Genomic DNA, 17,671 nt, shown 5'->3' with positions numbered 1-17,671 from the left:
TTCGTTTGTCCTCGTGTTGCTTCGCTTCCTGGTTTCCTTTGCCCTCTCGTGTTCTTCCGACGAATACCTGCACAGGAGAGAGTGGAGGCAGACAGGCGCGAGGAGAAGCACACACGCACGAAACGGCCATGTGTATTACAGCAGGAAAACTTTGTTCGTGTAGCCGTCGTAGAGCATCGGCTGTGCGCACGGAACGCGAATGCGCATGAGCAACTTCACTGCCTCCTGCGCCGCCAACGCGCCCGTCGACGCCGCTACAGAGGGAAGTTGCATACACGCACGGTTACCATCTTTATCACTGCTCCACCGCGCGACTTCCTCGCATGTCTGTGTAAAAACTCTTTGCGAGCCCTCTTCGCCCCACCACGAAGCGACCGATTCATCAAAGGGTTGGCGAGTTAAGCCCTCGTCATCTTCGTCGCTGAGCGCGGTCTTCACCTGGGACGCCTGCGACATGAGCACAGCAGCCTCCTGCGCGATGCTGCTCCCGCTCAGGCCACTCTCCGCAACGCGCACGCAACGACGCTGAAGCTCCTCTTTGGAGAGAAAGGCCACCGCGAAGCACGCCGCTCGCCGCGCGTCTGCGCTCCATTCCACGTCAAAGGAGATGTAACGTGTCAGCCACACCAGTCGTCGCCCCAGTCGCTGCCGCCACTCCGCCTCCGTAGTGGAGCGATAGGCGGCAGAAAATCGAACGCCTCGTATGTCCCAGATGTTTTCCACCACCGTTTCTGTGTGCTTGAGGAGGAGCGGCTTCAGCCTCGTCGCCAAGGGCGACATCATCAACGGACCGTGGAACTGTTGTTGCTCTTCTGCGTCCTCTCTCGCGCGAGCTTGCTCTTCCTCCTGTAGGAGTGCCGCTTCGACAAGCTCCAAGGCCGTCGCCGCAATACACGCCACGTCTGCGGCATGCTTTGCCTGGTACAGGTCCTGCAACTCGCGGTACCAAATGGTGGTTGTCGTGAAGTCTGGCAGGTAGCCCGAGTATGGCATATGATAGGCGGCGTATATGGGACGGAACGGCAGCGCCTCTGTGTAGGCTGTCACACACCCGTCTTCCCCCTCCCCCGCACTAGCCCTACTTTGGCGCACCGTGGGCGACTTGTCGGAGGCCACGTTGTCCGCTTCCCGCTCGCCGCCGACTTTCCCCGTCACGAACAACTTCACGGCTTGGAGAATGAACCATACAAGCACATCCGGACACCCCCAAACAAGCAGTGCCGCCATCTGGCACGTCGCAGGAAATGGCGACATCAGTGCCGCTGGCGAGACACGCGACTGTGCCGCTTTCATAGCGCGCATGGGATCCGCGCAACGCGCATCGCGCAGCAGCTCGGCGAGCGCCTCTGGTAGCTGCTGCACCACTGGTCGATTCAGCTTCGCCGTGCACTTCTCCATCGCCTCCACAAAGGCCTCCTCGGGCGGGTTCTGCCGCCGTATCATCCCCCCAACGAAGGAAGAAATGGCGCGGTAGTCGTTGGTGGTCAGTGGAAAGGTCGAGGAAGATTTGGACTGCTGCCGAGATTTCTTCTCCTCCTCCGGCAGCGCAGCCCACCATCGCCGAAAGGCGTGATGCACGATGCACGGGTACGGTAGGTAGCTGTGCAGCGTCATGGCGTCCGCGCTGTCCACCGGGAACTGCGCAGCATCGTCTGGATCGTGCGCGTCGAACCAAGCCTGCAGCGCCGGAAACGGCTCAAAGATGCGTAGATCCTCCATCTGCACCTGCGTTGGGTTCTGCGGGCGCGTGATGACGCGATCACAGCAGTACGTTTGAAGCATCCCGAGTAAGCCACTGCTGCGGACCAGTAGCACCGGCACATCCGGGTGCACACGTGTCGTGCAGCTCTGCAGAAGCGGCGACATTGGCGAGAGATCGCCGTACCGCTCACTGACAAGTATGAGACTCGGCAGAGACGGTTGGTGGGTGGAGTCGTCTCGAGAGGAATTCGTGAATGAAGCAGAGCTGTCCACGATTTCCAGTGGCGCATAACCAGCGAGGAGTCGCAGCACAGCCGACGTTGGCAGTCCTGGCTCAGTCTGTGTCTCCCTTGCCGCTGTGAATGACCAACCTCGACCAATGCCTACGCATCCAGCAGCCCAGTCCTCGTCTACAGCTGCGGTGTACTTAGCGGCCCATTCCCTCGGGGACTCCTGCACCGGTACCGCACTGCACTGCTCCCCCAACACGCAGATGTGCCGCAACACCGTCGCCGCCAGGGGAGAGCCGACCGCCGTGGGCGTCACGAAATAGTTGGTTCCTACGTCCTCGCCAGATACAACCCGCTCGTCGACGAGGGTAACAGTTCGCACGCCAGTCAGCACGAGGGATTTAAGCGCTTCGGCGATAGCCAGGGTCACACCAAGCGCAACGACATGCGCTGTTTCGAGGGCCACCTGTCCATCGGCACCCCAGAGGCGCAATTGACGATCGAACTTCGCCTGCTTCACGTTCCCACCAATGATGTGTGTTGTCTCCAGTGGAGGAGGTGCCTTTGATGCCGACATTGATTGGCGGCACCGAGGCGCAGGTGCCTCTTTGCGTGTGTGTGTGTGTGTGCGTCAATAAAGGTGTACACACACACGGAGAGAGAGAGAGAGGGGGGAGGGGGCTGCGACGAGGAGAAGGGAGGCAAGAAAAACAGCGTAGGGAGAGAGAGAGAGAGAAAGAGGATGCCACAAACGAGAATCATACCAAACGGAGGTGCTCCACCTCAGCTGCATAGGCACCTTGATTATTGCATGGCTCTCTGGGTGAGGCTTCTTTGGGCTGTTGCCCGCTGTGGAGTAGCCGCGGAGCACCACGGCGCACCAACAACAGCCCACGGCGCCAATAGAAAAGGGAATGACACAGAGGAAAAGTGAAAGCGAGTGATACGCGCATGTGTGCATCGGCAGATGCGGGGATATGATGGACACTTCGCAAGGCTACCACTCCACGTTGTCGGCAGAGGAAGAGAGAAAATATCAGGAGCAAGTATCTGCTGCTTCTTTGGGGGGAGTGAACAATCAACAAGCGAGGTGAGAACAAATGAGGAGTTCTCGCTTGATGGCTATCGACGTGTGTGAGGACCGTGTGCATCCAGGGAGGAGAAGGAAGGCTGACAGACTTACCTGTAGCGGCCCCCTGACACCCCATCATTCGGCTTACCGCCCTGGAAGGCACACATTCACCTGCAAAGTCAGGTACAGACGCGAAGTTTCAAGCAACAGGCTGTCTGTTCCTCGCATACACAAAGGAGATGAGCGCCGCACTTTACGTTGTTCCAGTAGGGAAAAAACAAGTCCACTGAGATGGCGTGGATGGGAGCAACCATGAGAGTCACCAGAGGGCAAGCACCGACACACACACACACACATACATACACATCTATATATACATACAGACAGACGATCGGTACGTCAAGGACAAGGAAAAGGACAGAAGAAATACACCAAGTGCACCAAAGCGGCGTGCAAAACGACGCAATACATCCCCAGCAGTGATGCTTCGCAAAGAGAGAGAGTACATCGTGTCCGTCAGCCAATGAACAGGCGAAGATAAAACAGAAGCCACACGACACGGCTGTGTGTGTGTGTGTGTGTGCGTGTGTAAACGCACCATACAAGCGGGATGGAATCGACATGCCTCGTTGCAGCTGCCTTCCCACGCAGTCCCCTGTCCCTCCCGTCTCCCACTTCACGCAGCTGTCACTCGCGATCACACTCGTAGAGTCGTAACAAGAACAAAAAAGGCAGAGGGAGATCAAGAGGAAGAGGAGGAGAGCGTAGACTGGGGAGACACCACGACACAGCGGGTGTTCCCCTGCGCGAAGAGGCAGACATGATGCACCACCCACCCACACACACACAAGGGGTGTGAAGATCGGAAAATCAAAGAAGCAGGCTCGTAAGCCCAACAAACAATGTGTGCACATACTCACCTGCAAGCGATCAACCCCCCCCCTTCTCCCTTCTCAGCTCAAAACAGCGCCCTCAACACCAAAGAACAAGCATCGCATCAACTCTCTCTGCTTATATATGCATACACAAAACCAACATCACCACCACAATGTGCAAGCACAACAACCACAATGTGCAGGCCTCGTGCCCTCTCCCCTTCTTCTCCCTTTCTTTCGGAGCGAACACTCAAGAAAGAAAGGGCCTTTCGCACGTTACATACGACACCGCGTCGCCAGACAAGCAGCCGCAACGCATCCGCAGACTGACACACGAACACACGCACGCCGATGCACTAGGAGGAATGAAAGCAACAGCGAGGAGGGAGTCGAACTAGCGAGGGAGAGGGAGGAAAGAGTGGGGCCTTTTTACGTAAGTGGGGTGGCAGTGAGTCACTCTCGTGTTGAGAGTGGCACCACCCATTCAGTGTCACGCAGAAAAAGCCCGAGAAAAGAGGGCGAAGCGGAGAGGCATACACGTTTGAGGTACCCCTAAGTGATTCGTAGCGGATCATCACGCGTGTCGTCCGTTGGCGATGCGGTACTGCCGCGTCGCAGTGATATCCTGGAGACCACCAGTCGCACAAGGCGACCGCGCCGCCGAGGTAGGCAACGCCATAATCATGTTGTTGTCGCTCTGGGTATAGTACTGTTGCCGTTTCATCAGTGCAAAGGATCGGGCACTGGTGTTCCGGTGGTTGTGCACGTTAGCGATGGCGAGAGACGGCGGTAGCACACCCGGTATGGTAGCCTTGTTCAGCGTCGAGGAAGCGCCACCTCCTGTGATGGGCCGGCCAGCAGTGCGCCGTTGCTTCTGCTCAACGTTGCGGTCATGGGCCTCTATAGCGGCATATATATCGCCACGTATAGCACCATACACCATGCCGCGCGACTGAGCTTCGTGGCGTGGCACCCATGACCCGTAGCCGCGAGCGGCGCACTCGCTGCACACAGCTTGGCGATCAACTTGCAGGTACAGACCTGCAACACCGGTGCGACGCCTGCACAGGAAGCAGTGAAGGCAGGTTTCGTGGAAGAAAAGGGAGCCAACCGGTACGCGTCGGACAGGGTCAACAGGGCTGCCACAGGCGTTGCACGGCACGCACACATTCTCGACCACGTAAACAGGCCCTCTGTAGTTGCACCTCACGTTGTTGCGCTCGCGGTACTCGGCGTACTCCTCGGGGATTGTCTTGTACTGCCCGTTCATCGACAGACCACTTGGAAAGTACACGCTGCTGCAGTCTCCATCCGCACCGCCTAAAAGCGGTTCGGTGCGCTTGAAAGCGTCGGCGATTACTTGTCGACCGCTGTGCGCGGAGCGCGAAGACGATGACAGACGCGGCTGATATGGTGCACTGGAGGACTTCGGCCCAATGGTGATCGTCGAGCTATACTGAACGCCTCCCGCAATCGGCGCTGCCGCTGTCGAATGCAGTTTGTCCTTGCTCTTCTTTTTTCCTTTGGAGGAGAGCGACGATGTCGACGGCGCGATCATGAAACTTGCCGCATTATCCACGTCGTCGCTGTCAACGTCCTGCTTCACCGCGCTCGCAACGGCGTTGTTCAGTGCGGCATCAATGGAGGCAGTGGTCCCATCTTCTTGTACGTCCCCAGTAGCCATCGCAGGCTCTTCGACTTGCTGAGGTATGAAGTTGGTCTCCTGCGCAACGGAGGGGTCCCTAGCTGCACTAGGCAGCGCATCGTTCGTCAGGTCAGACAAGCAGGTCTCAACTGGTGGCGTACTGCTAGGCAGTGCTGATGGCGATGGTACCTCTGCCTCATCGTTCTGCTCCCTGCTCGGCTCCATGCTCAGGGTGACACACGCCGGCGCGTACGAGTGCGCCAATCTTCAAGGAAAACTGCGTGGTCTTGCTCCTTACAAGGAAATGAAGGCCACGACGGAGGAGAGAGAAGCGCGAAGAGGTGGTGGCGGAGAGAAGAGAACAATCAATGACCTCCGCGTGGGAACACAGACACGCACACGTGTGCAATCCCTCTTGATTGTCGCTGCTGCAGATGGGCTGCACACGAAGGGTATCATTTTCGCGATGAGTACGCGGTGGTGAGAAGACGAGGGTCGAGAAGGAAGGGGTAAAGTGGAAGAGGGTGGTACGGGTACACAGACCGCACCGAGAAGACGCCGATTTAAACCGAAGGAAAGGGAGAGAAGACATCGTCCGCAGCTGTGGGGAACACTTGGGTGCACCTGCGCATATTCAGTTGTGTCCTTGTGTGTAAAGAGCAAAAGGGGCTCTATCAATAGCGACGTAGAATTGCAGTCAGTCATCTCAAAGTCCACATGTACACTCAAGGAAGAACCTTCTCTTTCTCCGCTTGATGAACTGTGGCAGTGAGTGCAAGGTTCAAAGGGGCCAGGCGGAGGAGACGAGAAAGGAGTGGGAGGGCAAAGTCGCTGCGACAGAGCCTCATCCAGCTCCTCGTTGCTCGCGTTACGCCTCTGGGTGCGCACCTGCGCATCATTAGTGAGCGTGAACGAGACTTGCTGAGAAAGTGTAATACAAAAAGGGGGAAAAAGAGCGAGATGAAGAGGAGGAGAGGTGGTACATCGTTCACTCCATCACACGCTCCCCGTCGCAAGCGCACACTCGTCCTCTCGCCTCGCCTGGCACGTGAGGCGGGGCGGGGGCGGGGGGAGCGGCATGGCGGAGCGGGGAAGAACAAAACAAAACAAAACACAAAAAAAAAACGAACCGCCAAAGGGGGAGGGGCGCTACCATACATCGAGAGGTACACGAGAAAGGGCCCACACACCAAAGCTCACCAAGTAAAACACAGGTAGGCTAGCGCAACGAGTGGCAGCAGCGCTGATCGGCGAGACGACTCTCTTGCAGAGACGGAGACGGAGAACAGCACGCACGCGCCCCCACGCGCATTTGTCGTGAAGACACACAATGGCCAATGAACCTTGCCACGAATGGCATCTATGATAACAACAGAGAAGTGCGGGAGGAGGAGGAAAGAGGTGGGGGCAACCAGGATAAAGATGAAAAACAGAAAGGTGGTGAGAGGGCATAGGTGGACACAAAATCGTGCGCACGCACACCCACGTACACAGACATGCATCGCTCTGATCGTACTGGGCACGTTCGCGTCGCTGTCGTTCCGCCTTCGGTGCTCTCGCTCTGTTCACAGGAATCGTCTTCTCTGACGCTCTCCGTGATCCTCTCTTTTGCGGGATATTTCACGGAGACATGGCCGCGTCAAAGAGGCGTAATGGCCACACACAGAAGTGACGGCAACAACGAGACGAGTAAAGCGGCACCGCGAAATGCTATGGATGATGAAGAGGGGGCAGGGGCATATGCGCACGCCCTTCCAACGTGTAGGGATGAGAGTTGGAGGGGGGGCACACACTGCATGTCCGGCTCCCCCACATTGATCTACCCCCATCCACCTCCATTCGCGAATGACCAGCACAGGATGGACTAGGCCAGCTGTTTTCGGACTGCCTCTGCCAGCAGCGTCTCCTGCTCGTCATCTGTGAGGTCGCAGCGCTTGTACGATGGCGCGTCTAGCCGGAATACCGTCACATCACCCTCCTCATCACCAACGACGAGCACTGGCGTCTCCTGCTCTGCGAAGAGGACAGCGCTCAGACGGCGATGGTCACGGTATTCAACAGTGGTGCAAGGGTGCATGCCATCCATGACTGTCCACACCTCCGCGTTACCCTGTGCCGTCACCGTGGCAAAGATAAGGGCGTTTGTGTGCGACCACGCCACATCCTGCACAGCGTCTTGCCGGACACTGTGAAAGCGTAGCTGCGCCTTTTTGGTACCAACCCTGTAAAGACGCGAGGTCCAGTCTGCCGAGCAGGTGAGAAAGTATGCAGCGCTGTAGGGCGACCACCGAACGCGGTACACCAGATCCGAGTGCGGCTCGTACTCCAAGTCGTAGTTCTCCGTCTGACTCTTGCTGCATTGTAGGACGGAGCCATCCTCGGTGCCGACGATGTACACAGCCGTGTCTGATGGACAAATATCAAAGCACATGCCGCCACACTGCCGAGACAGGATCGCCTCCTCCGCTGCACCGCCACCGCCACCGCCGCCGCTTCTGGCTCCTGTAGACCCAGCAGCGCTCCTCGGCACCGGTCTTCGGGGCTGCTTATTGGCACCCCCTTTGCCGCCCAGGGCGGACTCGGCCAACGCGGCAGCCGCCTCAGCCTCTGCGACACCGGCAATAAAAGCCTTCTCCACATGCATGCCCGGCTGGCGCTGCAGATGCATGAGGTCTGGTGGAACACGCTCAATCGACTTGCCCACTGCCCACTGCACCACGCGACCATCAGCGGAGATGGACGTGAGGAACTCGCCATGTTCCTTTCCTTTTGGCACCCACTGCAGCTCCCAGATCGCGCCAGTATGCTGGCCACCAGCCGCACCGATGACGGCAGGAACAATAGAGGGGAGCACGATGTCGTGCTGGATGTCATAGATGACAATCTCGCCAGCGCTGCTGCCGACAGCAAGCAGACTGGGGTGCTCAAAGGAAAAGGCAAGAGCCGTGACGTCAGCGTCGCCGCGCAGGTACAGAATTAGCTCCGGGGACAGTGGGTTCTTCAGCGACCAGCAGCACACCATACCGTGAGCCTCCTGGCCCTGAGCGCGCTTGTAGATCACCGACGATGCGACATCGTTGCCCCTGTTGTTGTCATCGTCCTGCAGCAGCGAGCGTCGGCATGCGGTGTACCCCACCGCTAGCATGTCGTTCTCACGCCGGTTCCACGCCATGCAGGCTACACCACGACCCTGTGTCAGCTGTGGCGAGCCAAAACGCCAGAGAAGGCGAATGCCCTCACTAAGGCGCACAGGTGGAGACGAAGACGGCGAGGCTGCGCTAGAGTTTACGGCGACTGATGAGGTGAGCACTGCACCAGCTTCCTGTGGTGGGTCCCCTAAGCCCATCACCTGTGCAGCAGCCTTTCTGTCCGCCGTCGCTGCTGCCCCTCCTTCAGCCCCTGGGGTCATGGGGGAACCTTCCGCTGGGACAGCCGGCAGTGGTGTCGTGTGCAAATTAAGAGCCACTGGCAGTGGCCCTGGCACCGCTGTTGATGGGGACATCGCAGATACACAGGTAGAGGTGTCGACAGCAGAGGCGGGCTTTGCAGCTGTCTTCACCGCATCTTGGCTAAAGCCCTCCATGGCGATTCCTCGGTAAGAAAGCTGCACCGCCTCCATGTTGTTTTGCACCACAGCACGCTCCATGATGCGTAGCGTGGACAGCAACGTCTCCGCCAGCATCCACTGCCTACTCGCCTCTACACCAGCAATGGTGGAGGCGACAGCGTTGGCACTGTTTACCGTCACGCCTCCGCTGCTCATTGTACGTGTCACTGTTTCAGAGGACACCAGTGTGGACTGTCCATTGTCACTGCTCTGGCCGTCGTCATCTCCGCTGCCGGTGCCGTCAATGCTGTCTCCGTCACGCAGGGCGTCCTCAAAATCAGCACCAGCGCCGCTGTCAGCCGCGTCGCCGGCAGCGTTGCCCACTTGTTGCTGTCGCTCCTCCTGGCCTTCCTCCTCAGCGTTCTCTGTGGCCTCCAGCGTCGCCGCGTACGCGTCCTTCAGCATCCACGGAGTCACCTGCAGGGCACCGCTGTCTTTCTTTGGCGGCGGATGGACTTCGGTCTGCACCGACTTCATGGGCGCACGCATTGTCATGGCGCCCGTGCTGTGGAACTGGGTGCCCTCGTCCGTCCGGTAGGCCTCCTCCACAGCTGCGTACTCGCAGTTGCGTTCCACGACGGTGGTAACCTTCTCCGCATACTCCTTCGACACCGCCTCATCCTGATGGCAGTACAGTAAGATGGTGGGGGTTTCGGTGAGGACGACGGTGGTGGTTGCCTTGCGCCATGCAGCCTTCTCGTTCGCTGTCAACGGTGCCGGCGGCGTATAGATGGCCCCCTCGAGCAGCGTGTTCTTCTGCAAAAGTCTCGGGAGCGGTGCATCAGCGGCGTTGCCAGCGGGAGCGGCAGCGCGCTGACGTACCAACGACGATTCGCAAACCGATAATGAACGCTCTGACATGCGGCGGTTACCGGCGAAGGAGAGCGACTGGAGACTCGACTCAAGGCTGCGGATGTCTCCGCCATCGCTGCGTCTGCGTACGCCGCTGCCATGATCGCCACCCGCACTGTTTCTCTTGCTCTGGATGTGACTGCCCGCCGCTATCGAGTCGCACTTGCTACTGCTGCGCCTGGCCTTGCTGAACATGAACGATGAATGAATGAAGGAGCTGTCCAGGTAACCGCTCATGAGATTCGTCGTCCCGCCCATATCCTGAGTCACCTCCGTGCGACTTCCAGCGGAGCCACCTCTGTTGAGCAGCTGCAGTTCATGCGGCACTCCACCGACAAGGCTCTGTCGCGGCTGCAGCGGCAGTGGCGTTCGATTGATGCCGCCATCGAGCACGTGAATGACACCCTCGAGCTCGGCGCGCATGTCATGCATGCGCTTCCGCGCCTCCTCGCGAGCGGCCGCTTTCGCGGCACTGGACCGCAAGGACGACGAAGTCCCCATTATGCCCCTGCTGTGTTGCTGCGATCCCCGCGACGACGACAAGATGCTCGGTATGGCGACGCTGCTGCCACGACTCGTGGCCGTGGCCGCTGCGACTAACGCTGCGCCGGTAACACTGTCACGACTGTGAGGCTGCTGATTACGGCGCGACGAGAGCGAGGTGAAGCTCCTCATCGTGTCGCCAGAATCAGCAGCGTAGCTCCCGGAGAAGTTCTTCATGTGGCCTGAGTTTTCACGGCTATGATTAAAAGACGAGAGAATGGAAAAGAGAAAATCAGACAGAGCAAAGGTGTAGTACACGACAGCCACAGTCACAAACAAAAATGCGACACCAGCACCACTCTTCACGGCAGACAGTGTGTGGGGCCTGGTAACGCCACGGTCGCAACAGACGGCAAAACACACTGGAGGACAGACCAAAGGGGTAACTGCAGCGGAGTAAAGGAAACACCACAACTGAGCTGAATCGAGAAGAGTCCGATTAGCAACAACAACAACAAGACCAGACGGCAAGACACGATTCAGCCTTGAGAGCTTCAAAGACGTCACAGCAATAGAGGAACAACTGTGGGACAAAGCAGCACAGACACTCGCACACAACACAAAAAGGCCACTAGTGGGCCATCGAGTGTAGACGCATGTAAACGAGCGTCCCGCAGTAAGCGACGCAAGTGCAGCGCCGCGGCAAAAAAGGTGCAACAACGGAGAGGCAAAACGTGATGAGCAAAGAGAGGGAGAGAAAGAGAGAGAAACTAGACGCATGAGTGAACTGAAGAAGGAAGGGGAGTGACTGTAGTCAGCTCAGACATGTCCTAGTGAGGGGTCCTCTGCTTCAACTGGGCAGACGGAAGAGCACAACGTACCAGCGCACTCTTTTGTATGCACCGTTTGCTGAGCCCGACCGGCAAATAAAGCGGAAAAAGAGTGCCAAGCGCGCACTGCCACCACTGCGCGAGATCGATTACCATGCAAAGAGACAAGAAAAGCTTCGCCTTAACTGCTACCTCCGCGCGCATGGGTGTATGAGAGCGTTTGCACACACACGCGTAGACGTTGCCCGTTCGAATGACGGGGCGCCCAACGTAGATGTGAGGACACACGCACGTACGCACTCACCGTAATGCTTGACTATTCCTTGCAGCTTTTTTTTTTCTCTCTATGGCATTACTGTGTGCGCGCGTGGGTGTATCAGGCTAAAATAGTTGACTGCGCTCCTTTTGCATTATGCCTCGACAGACAGACAGACAGAGAGAGAGAGAAAAAAAAAAAGAGATAAACGTACGCCATACTCCACAAATTTTCCACAGCCCGAATTTCCCATCATGCCCTCGTTCACGGCTCCCCACGCCGCCACGGGGTACGGGTACAGGGGTGGAGTAGGAAGAAGGACATATAAGGCGCAACGGCACGTTAGTGCGGGTGGACGCGTTTCTTCTGCAAGCGCTTGCAACGTGCTCACCAGGGTAGCTTTCGTTGTCCCCATTCATCTGACGCAGCGCGAGGCATTGCCAGTGACGCAGCACGGCAGCAACAGCGTTCGCCTGGGAGGAGCAAAAGGAGAAAGATACCGGGATGGGTGTGCCTAGTCGCATAGAGAGCGTAGGAGGAAAAACAACTTTCCTTGAAACACCTCCACCCTCTTCCATAAAACATGAGAGAAACACCACTCTACTCCTGCGCAGCCCTTCCACAGGTCCATCGCGTGCTGCGAGGCAGCCGCAGGCACAGGCGTTACAGCAACGCGCCGACCCAGTCATCAGAGCACTGCCTCCACCCCAAACTCTGCTCGCCCCTGCTCCGCAGGTCGTCTCACTTTAGCACTCAGCATATCGCGCAGATGGCAGCAGCACGTGCACCATCGCACACCGCCCTGGCACAGCGCCATCCAGGACCTGACCAACGACGTCAGTGGTGCCGCGTCGCTCTGACCTCCGCGCGCGTCGCTGGGGGGGGGGGGGGGCATTGGGCGGGGATGAGGTGGACAGGGCTACGTAGCCCATTCACACGGAGCCGAGGCGCCCCCCCCCCGCGCCATCCTTGGAGCAGAAACGCCTGCCTTGTCCTCTTGTTGTTTGCCCTCCATCTGACAGTGCACCACGACACCGAGACGCCTACACGCCACGGGGAGGTGTACTGGCACAACACGGCCCACAGAGACTGAGAGGGAATGAAGGAAGGGGCGAGAATGAGAGACAGAAATGGGAAGCGAGTTAAGGAATGCACGAGGAAAGCTGTCGCCCAAAAGAACAACCACGTACGCACGCATGCACAGAGAAACACGGCAGTACGAGCAGCATTGTCAATGGCGAAGGCGACAGCAGCAACAGAAAGCGCTCACACGGAGGCACGACGTACGCCAAAGGACTTGCGTTGCGCACCGCAAAAAAAAAAAGAGACTCGAGTCACACTCTTTTTAAGCGCAAACATTCCTCAACACCGCCTCCACCCCCCTCACCTTCCCCTTACCACCCCGCCAACATCTCTCTCCCTCTCTCTGTTCTTCGCATCTCCAACGCTCAGCCATCGCTACCGAATCCGCCGCCCAGCAGGAAGTCTTCGAGGACGGTGATCGAGTATTTGTGCTCCGCGGCGTTCGGCCGGCTGCTCACGTCCACAAATGCCACCGGAATGCCCAGCTGCTCAAAATTGAAGCTCTTCTCACTCCCACCAGGCGCTCCACGCAAATGCTCATAGCCAGGCACCGCCTCGCCTATCCTGTCATCGCTTCCCGCGCCATCCAAGAAAAGCATGTGCCGACGGCCACCGCCATCTTTTCGGCGGCCGCCGTCAGGCTTGCCTCTGCTGGTGACGACTGTGTTGTTGCTGTCACGCACGCTCTCTACGCGCCCCATCGCGTTCTGACGCGACTCGATCGAGGCGACCATGGCGGCCTCCAGCAACCTGCGCACCGCCTTCGGGGCGTAGCTGATCACCTCGTCGCGCTTCGTGCAGGCGAAGAGAAGCCGACGAACCCCGTAGAACTCAGGTGACTGCAAAACGTTGATGAGAAGCTCCGCCAGTGCGTCAGCGCCCTCCCGTTGGTTGTCCTGAACGGTAACGGAGTCGATGACGACAACGACGTTTAAAGCTTCGCTGACAGCGCGCAGCATCTCTTTATGCAGGCGCGGATGGCCAGGGCAGTCGACAACCTTCACCCCCGCCCTGCCAGTGGAACGGCCATGCTGCGCCGCTGCGCACATGTATCCACTGTTCGTGCGCATACTTGCGCGTGTCTCGAGAAGCTGCCGATGGTGCACAAGCTGCACGAACAGTGCTGTCTTGCCACTGTAAGGTAGGCCAATCAACACGGTGGTCGTCCTCGGCCGCCGGCGATTCAATAGGCCATTAAAACCCAGTATACGACCAAAGACAAAGGACACAATTAGGTAGCCAAGCACGAGAGTCGCCAGCAGCCACACCCACTCAGCAGCAGAGAAGGTGCTCAGATACGCAACAATACTCCCAGCTGTCATCGGCCATACAGTGCTCGCTGGCGCTACCCCATCCGCTGCAACAATATGCTGTGCTGCCGCAGCAGCCTCTAGTACTCGAGTCACATCCGGGGTAGCCGTGTAGACGGCGTTTGCAGCGATACTACCTTCTCTGCGGCTTGCAGCGCTGTGCAGATGGGCCCAGATGCTGAGCACCGCCTGTTGCACGAACTCTTGTGTTGCTGTGGCGTTGCTTGCCAGCTGTGCGAGAGCGGTACTCAGCCCCCACGGCGTGGTCGTGGTCAGTTCGCTCGCCAGATGCATATGAGTATGGCTGTCCACCTCCTCGGTGTTGCCCGGCGGCGTCAAGCGGGTGGCGTGCTGCTGGACTGCTGCGCGGAGGTTCTGCAACCCGGCAAAAAGAGCTTTGCGGATTATGCTTTCTTGTTCAGCAGGCATCCTCGTCCCATCGTTTGGCACAGTGAGCTGCTGACCCTCAGCAGTGTAGCTCTCGAGAGCCACCCGAACCGCCTCTATGATCGTCTCATTCACCACCGTATGTAAGGCACTCATCCTGCAACCAACAACAGGGCCGTATCAGCGTACTTGCAACTTCCTTTCCCCTGGCACTGCCGTCCTGTGAGCGTGTTTATGCACGATTGGATACGGTGTTTTTGTTTTTCTTTTCTGTTGTTTGAGATTGCTGCAGTGCAAACCTCTCGAAGACGCGCTCAAGGAGGCGCTGAACTAAGAGGTTGAAGCAGGATAGGGGTGAAAGCAGGGGTGACCTGACCATGAGTAGATCACTATCACAGAGGCTAATGTACAGGCACACACACACACACAGGGAGAGAGAGAGAGAGGGTGGGTGGGGACATCCGTCGGCGCTGCAGATGCTACAGGGGTAGGGAGTCACGTTCGACACGTCAAGGCAGCCTCGGCTCCTCTGGAAGCGCACGGGCATCAGATTCAGTCCAGTTGAAGGTCTCTGTGTTGTTGTTTTACTCTTGCATTGTCGCACATCAGCTTGTGCGTTAAGCGCAACGGCCACACGTACGCACCAATACAAAACACAAGATGTGCGCATTAAGGTCCTGAAACAGACAGGGAAACCGCGTCTATGCGTGTCATCTGAACAAGGGGAGGGGGAAGGGAAACACCACATGTCGCCTCACTGCCACACTCTTCAGCTTCTCTCTCTCTCTCTCTGTGAATAGAAGGAAATGGAGGAAACGAATAGCAAAGGTAGAAGACAGAGGCGCAGATCGACCCACTTCATCGCTGTAAATTACCGCAGAGACACGGAAAAGGCGGCGGATGCCATCGATTCGCCGACATCCTCAAATGTTCTCTCTCACCCCCTCCCCGTGAGCTGCCCACGCCACATCCTTCTCTCCCCTCCCCGCTTCCGCTGCCTTCGTACTTTTCGCTTGTCTTTTGGATGCTTCACCCTGGCGTGGTCTTGTTTAAGGACGCATACGACTTCCTCAGAGCCTCCACGAGCTCCTTGTACTTGGGCATGTCCCTGGTCTCCCCATACACGGCAAACGTCACGGGATGCTCAATTAGCTGCGAGCACACGTGATGGAGTCCCGCCATGGTCACCTGCGCGCTCCCTTGAATGGTCTCCTGCGGCGTAATGGTGTAGTTGTGCACGAGAAGGTTAAATCCCATGTCATTCAGCAGCTGCTCGCGCCCCTCCCCCAGAAGAATAAGCTGCGAGCTTAGCTGGTTTTTAGCCATCTCCAGGTGCGCCAGCGTGATGCGCTGGCTAATCGACGCTGCCTGGAAAACCATGATCTTCAACAAATTGTTCACATACTCGTGTGGGGCAGAGCCGTAGAGGCCAATTAAGCCACCATCGCTGTACCATGCCGTGATGCACTCCATGCCGTGCAGGTTCGGCTCACGGTTCAACACCTCGCGAAACAGTTTTGTTTGCATGCCCTTGCCAGGGCCACCGGAGCTGAACGAGGTGCCGCCACCCAGCAATGTCTGAATGACTGAGAAGGTGAAATAGTCAGGGTGGGCCATTGGGATGGCCTGGAAGAAGAGGGCCATGTGGCTAAGATTCTTCTCTTGAAACTTGTTCATGGACTCTGGCGCCGTTGTGTTCTGCACGTACTCGCAACCGCCCGTGTATGGGTGAGCCTGAGCTGTGATGGCAGCTGCCTTGTTCGCCGTCTCTGCGCTAGACAGGAGGGACGACGGCGCCGCGGGTTCAGGGAACTCCAACCGCGTCTCAGCCTCCTGCACAAATGCCACGTGATCTGTTACACCCGTTGCTGCCAGCACTGTCCGCTCCGGCCTGGTGTAGCGGCGGTGAAAGGCGTGAAACTTCTCCAGTGTCAGCTCCTCCAGCTGCTCCTCTGTCGGGGAGAGCGGGTTGCCGAGTCCGCGACCACTCCAGCCGGCCTTGTGAACAAGCTCAAACAGCATGCTCGTCGCGTCACGGCTCGTGAGAGAGCTGCGGTGCAGAGTCTGCGCCTTTGCCACGTCGAACTCGTCGGCGCTCTCGGTTGGGTGCAGCCACATGCCGTTAAGCACATCGAGTCCCTCTCGCTGATGATAGCGCGGCATCATGAGCATGACAGACATGGCCTCTCGATTGTTAGTCACCTTGTACGCGTTGCCAAAGACGCCGAGGGACTGGCTAATCGCCTCGGTCGTCATGCGCGTGTTGCTGCGCAGTGGCAGTGACTCCATCACCGCCGCCGCACCAAAACTCCCCTTCTCCTCAAACTTGGGGCCGTTCAAGGAGAAAAGCCCCATGCCGGTGATGCCGTTGCCGTCATCGCATGTGATGACTCGGAGTCCGTTCGTAAGACGGGATATGGTGAAGTTCTCACGCTTAATTGTCTCAGCAACACCGCGCACAAGGCGACTCACAGAAAGCATGTCTATCGATTGGAGATGGGGAGAGCGGGGGGGTGGTGGTGGTGGTGGTTCGTGTAATGCCTCCGATGAACCTGCGTCCGTGTGGAGTGCGATCGAAAGTGTGCGTGCGAGAGGAAAAGAGCGACAGAGAGAGAGAGAGAGAGAGGGGGGAGTCTCAGTACGGGGCCACAGATATGCACACCGATTAACGCCCAAGAAAAAGAAAGGTGTGATACGCACCTGCGGCAAACGAGCGAGGGAGAGAGAGAGAGCGAGAACGAGAGAGAGAATAGGGATGACTATGTAGGCTGCATAGTCGCAAGCGTGTGGCGAGAAAGAGGGGGAGTGAGAGAGAGAAAAAGATTCGCGAACGTCGCGATGTGTGATGAGCACCACCCTCACATGACAAGCCGGCGTCGCCCTCCAGTTTACCCACATAAAGAGCAAACTGGAACGAAAGGGAATCAGAAAGTGGAGAAACTCTTGAAGAGTCCTTTCACATGGGGTGAACGTGTAATGCACATCCTGAAGTAGTCGCCAAAAGAATAAAAAGAAATCGCCATGGTGGAGAAGACCCGCGTGGCTGCTTCCTCTCCTCGTTTGGCCTACCGGAACAACTCCTTAGTCGAGGCGTGTTGACCTCACTCGTGCTCCTCTTCCTCACATGTGTGCCTACACGTCTAGGAACAGGTTGGCGTGTGCAGGCCTCTCCCTCTCGGCTGCTGCTATTACTGTGTTTCTTTGGCTGGTAGTGCAATCTACTTGACGCGCAGACGCCGCTTTCTATGGGTTGTTGTGTACTGTCGCTGAGTTAATGTGTTACCCACTGTGAGCACCGTCTCGCTAGAGAGGGATCCCCCAAGGACGCCAAAGACGAGAC

General features: G+C 57.7%; 5 protein-coding genes across 5 annotated transcripts; all 5 read right to left on the bottom strand.

Moving 5' to 3' along the window:
- Positions 1 to 135: 135 nt before the first annotated feature.
- Positions 136 to 2,508, bottom strand: LBRM_33_2930 (conserved hypothetical protein; the record flags this gene model as incomplete). Its single annotated transcript, XM_001568010.2, has 1 exon — positions 136 to 2,508. The coding sequence occupies one exon, from the start codon at positions 2,506 to 2,508 to the stop codon at positions 136 to 138; it is 2,373 nt and encodes a 790-aa protein (XP_001568060.2).
- Positions 2,509 to 4,452: 1,944 nt separating this feature from the next.
- LBRM_33_2920 (conserved hypothetical protein) lies at positions 4,453 to 5,562 on the bottom strand (the record flags this gene model as incomplete). The annotated part of the gene is made up of 1 exon (XM_001568009.1): positions 4,453 to 5,562. One exon carries the CDS (start codon positions 5,560 to 5,562, stop codon positions 4,453 to 4,455), a length of 1,110 nt encoding a protein of 369 aa, XP_001568059.1.
- A 1,825-nt stretch (positions 5,563 to 7,387) lies between these two features.
- On the bottom strand, positions 7,388 to 11,245 carry LBRM_33_2910 (putative dynein intermediate chain; the record flags this gene model as incomplete). The annotated part of the gene is made up of 1 exon (XM_001568008.1): positions 7,388 to 11,245. The coding sequence occupies one exon, from the start codon at positions 11,243 to 11,245 to the stop codon at positions 7,388 to 7,390; it is 3,858 nt and encodes a 1,285-aa protein (XP_001568058.1).
- A 1,754-nt stretch (positions 11,246 to 12,999) lies between these two features.
- On the bottom strand, positions 13,000 to 14,487 carry LBRM_33_2900 (conserved hypothetical protein; the record flags this gene model as incomplete). Its single annotated transcript, XM_001568007.2, has 1 exon — positions 13,000 to 14,487. One exon carries the CDS (start codon positions 14,485 to 14,487, stop codon positions 13,000 to 13,002), a length of 1,488 nt encoding a protein of 495 aa, XP_001568057.2.
- Positions 14,488 to 15,360: 873 nt separating this feature from the next.
- LBRM_33_2890 (putative mitochondrial processing peptidase alpha subunit) lies at positions 15,361 to 16,812 on the bottom strand (the record flags this gene model as incomplete). The annotated part of the gene is made up of 1 exon (XM_001568006.2): positions 15,361 to 16,812. The coding sequence occupies one exon, from the start codon at positions 16,810 to 16,812 to the stop codon at positions 15,361 to 15,363; it is 1,452 nt and encodes a 483-aa protein (XP_001568056.1).
- Positions 16,813 to 17,671: the final 859 nt, after the last annotated feature.

Source organism: Leishmania braziliensis, chromosome 33, assembly GCF_000002845.2.
Source record: "Leishmania braziliensis MHOM/BR/75/M2904 complete genome, chromosome 33".
Classification (NCBI taxonomy): domain Eukaryota; phylum Euglenozoa; class Kinetoplastea; order Trypanosomatida; family Trypanosomatidae; genus Leishmania; species Leishmania braziliensis.
The sequence above is the reverse complement of the archived record's forward strand: the minus strand, read 5'-3'. Positions and strand labels throughout refer to the sequence as shown.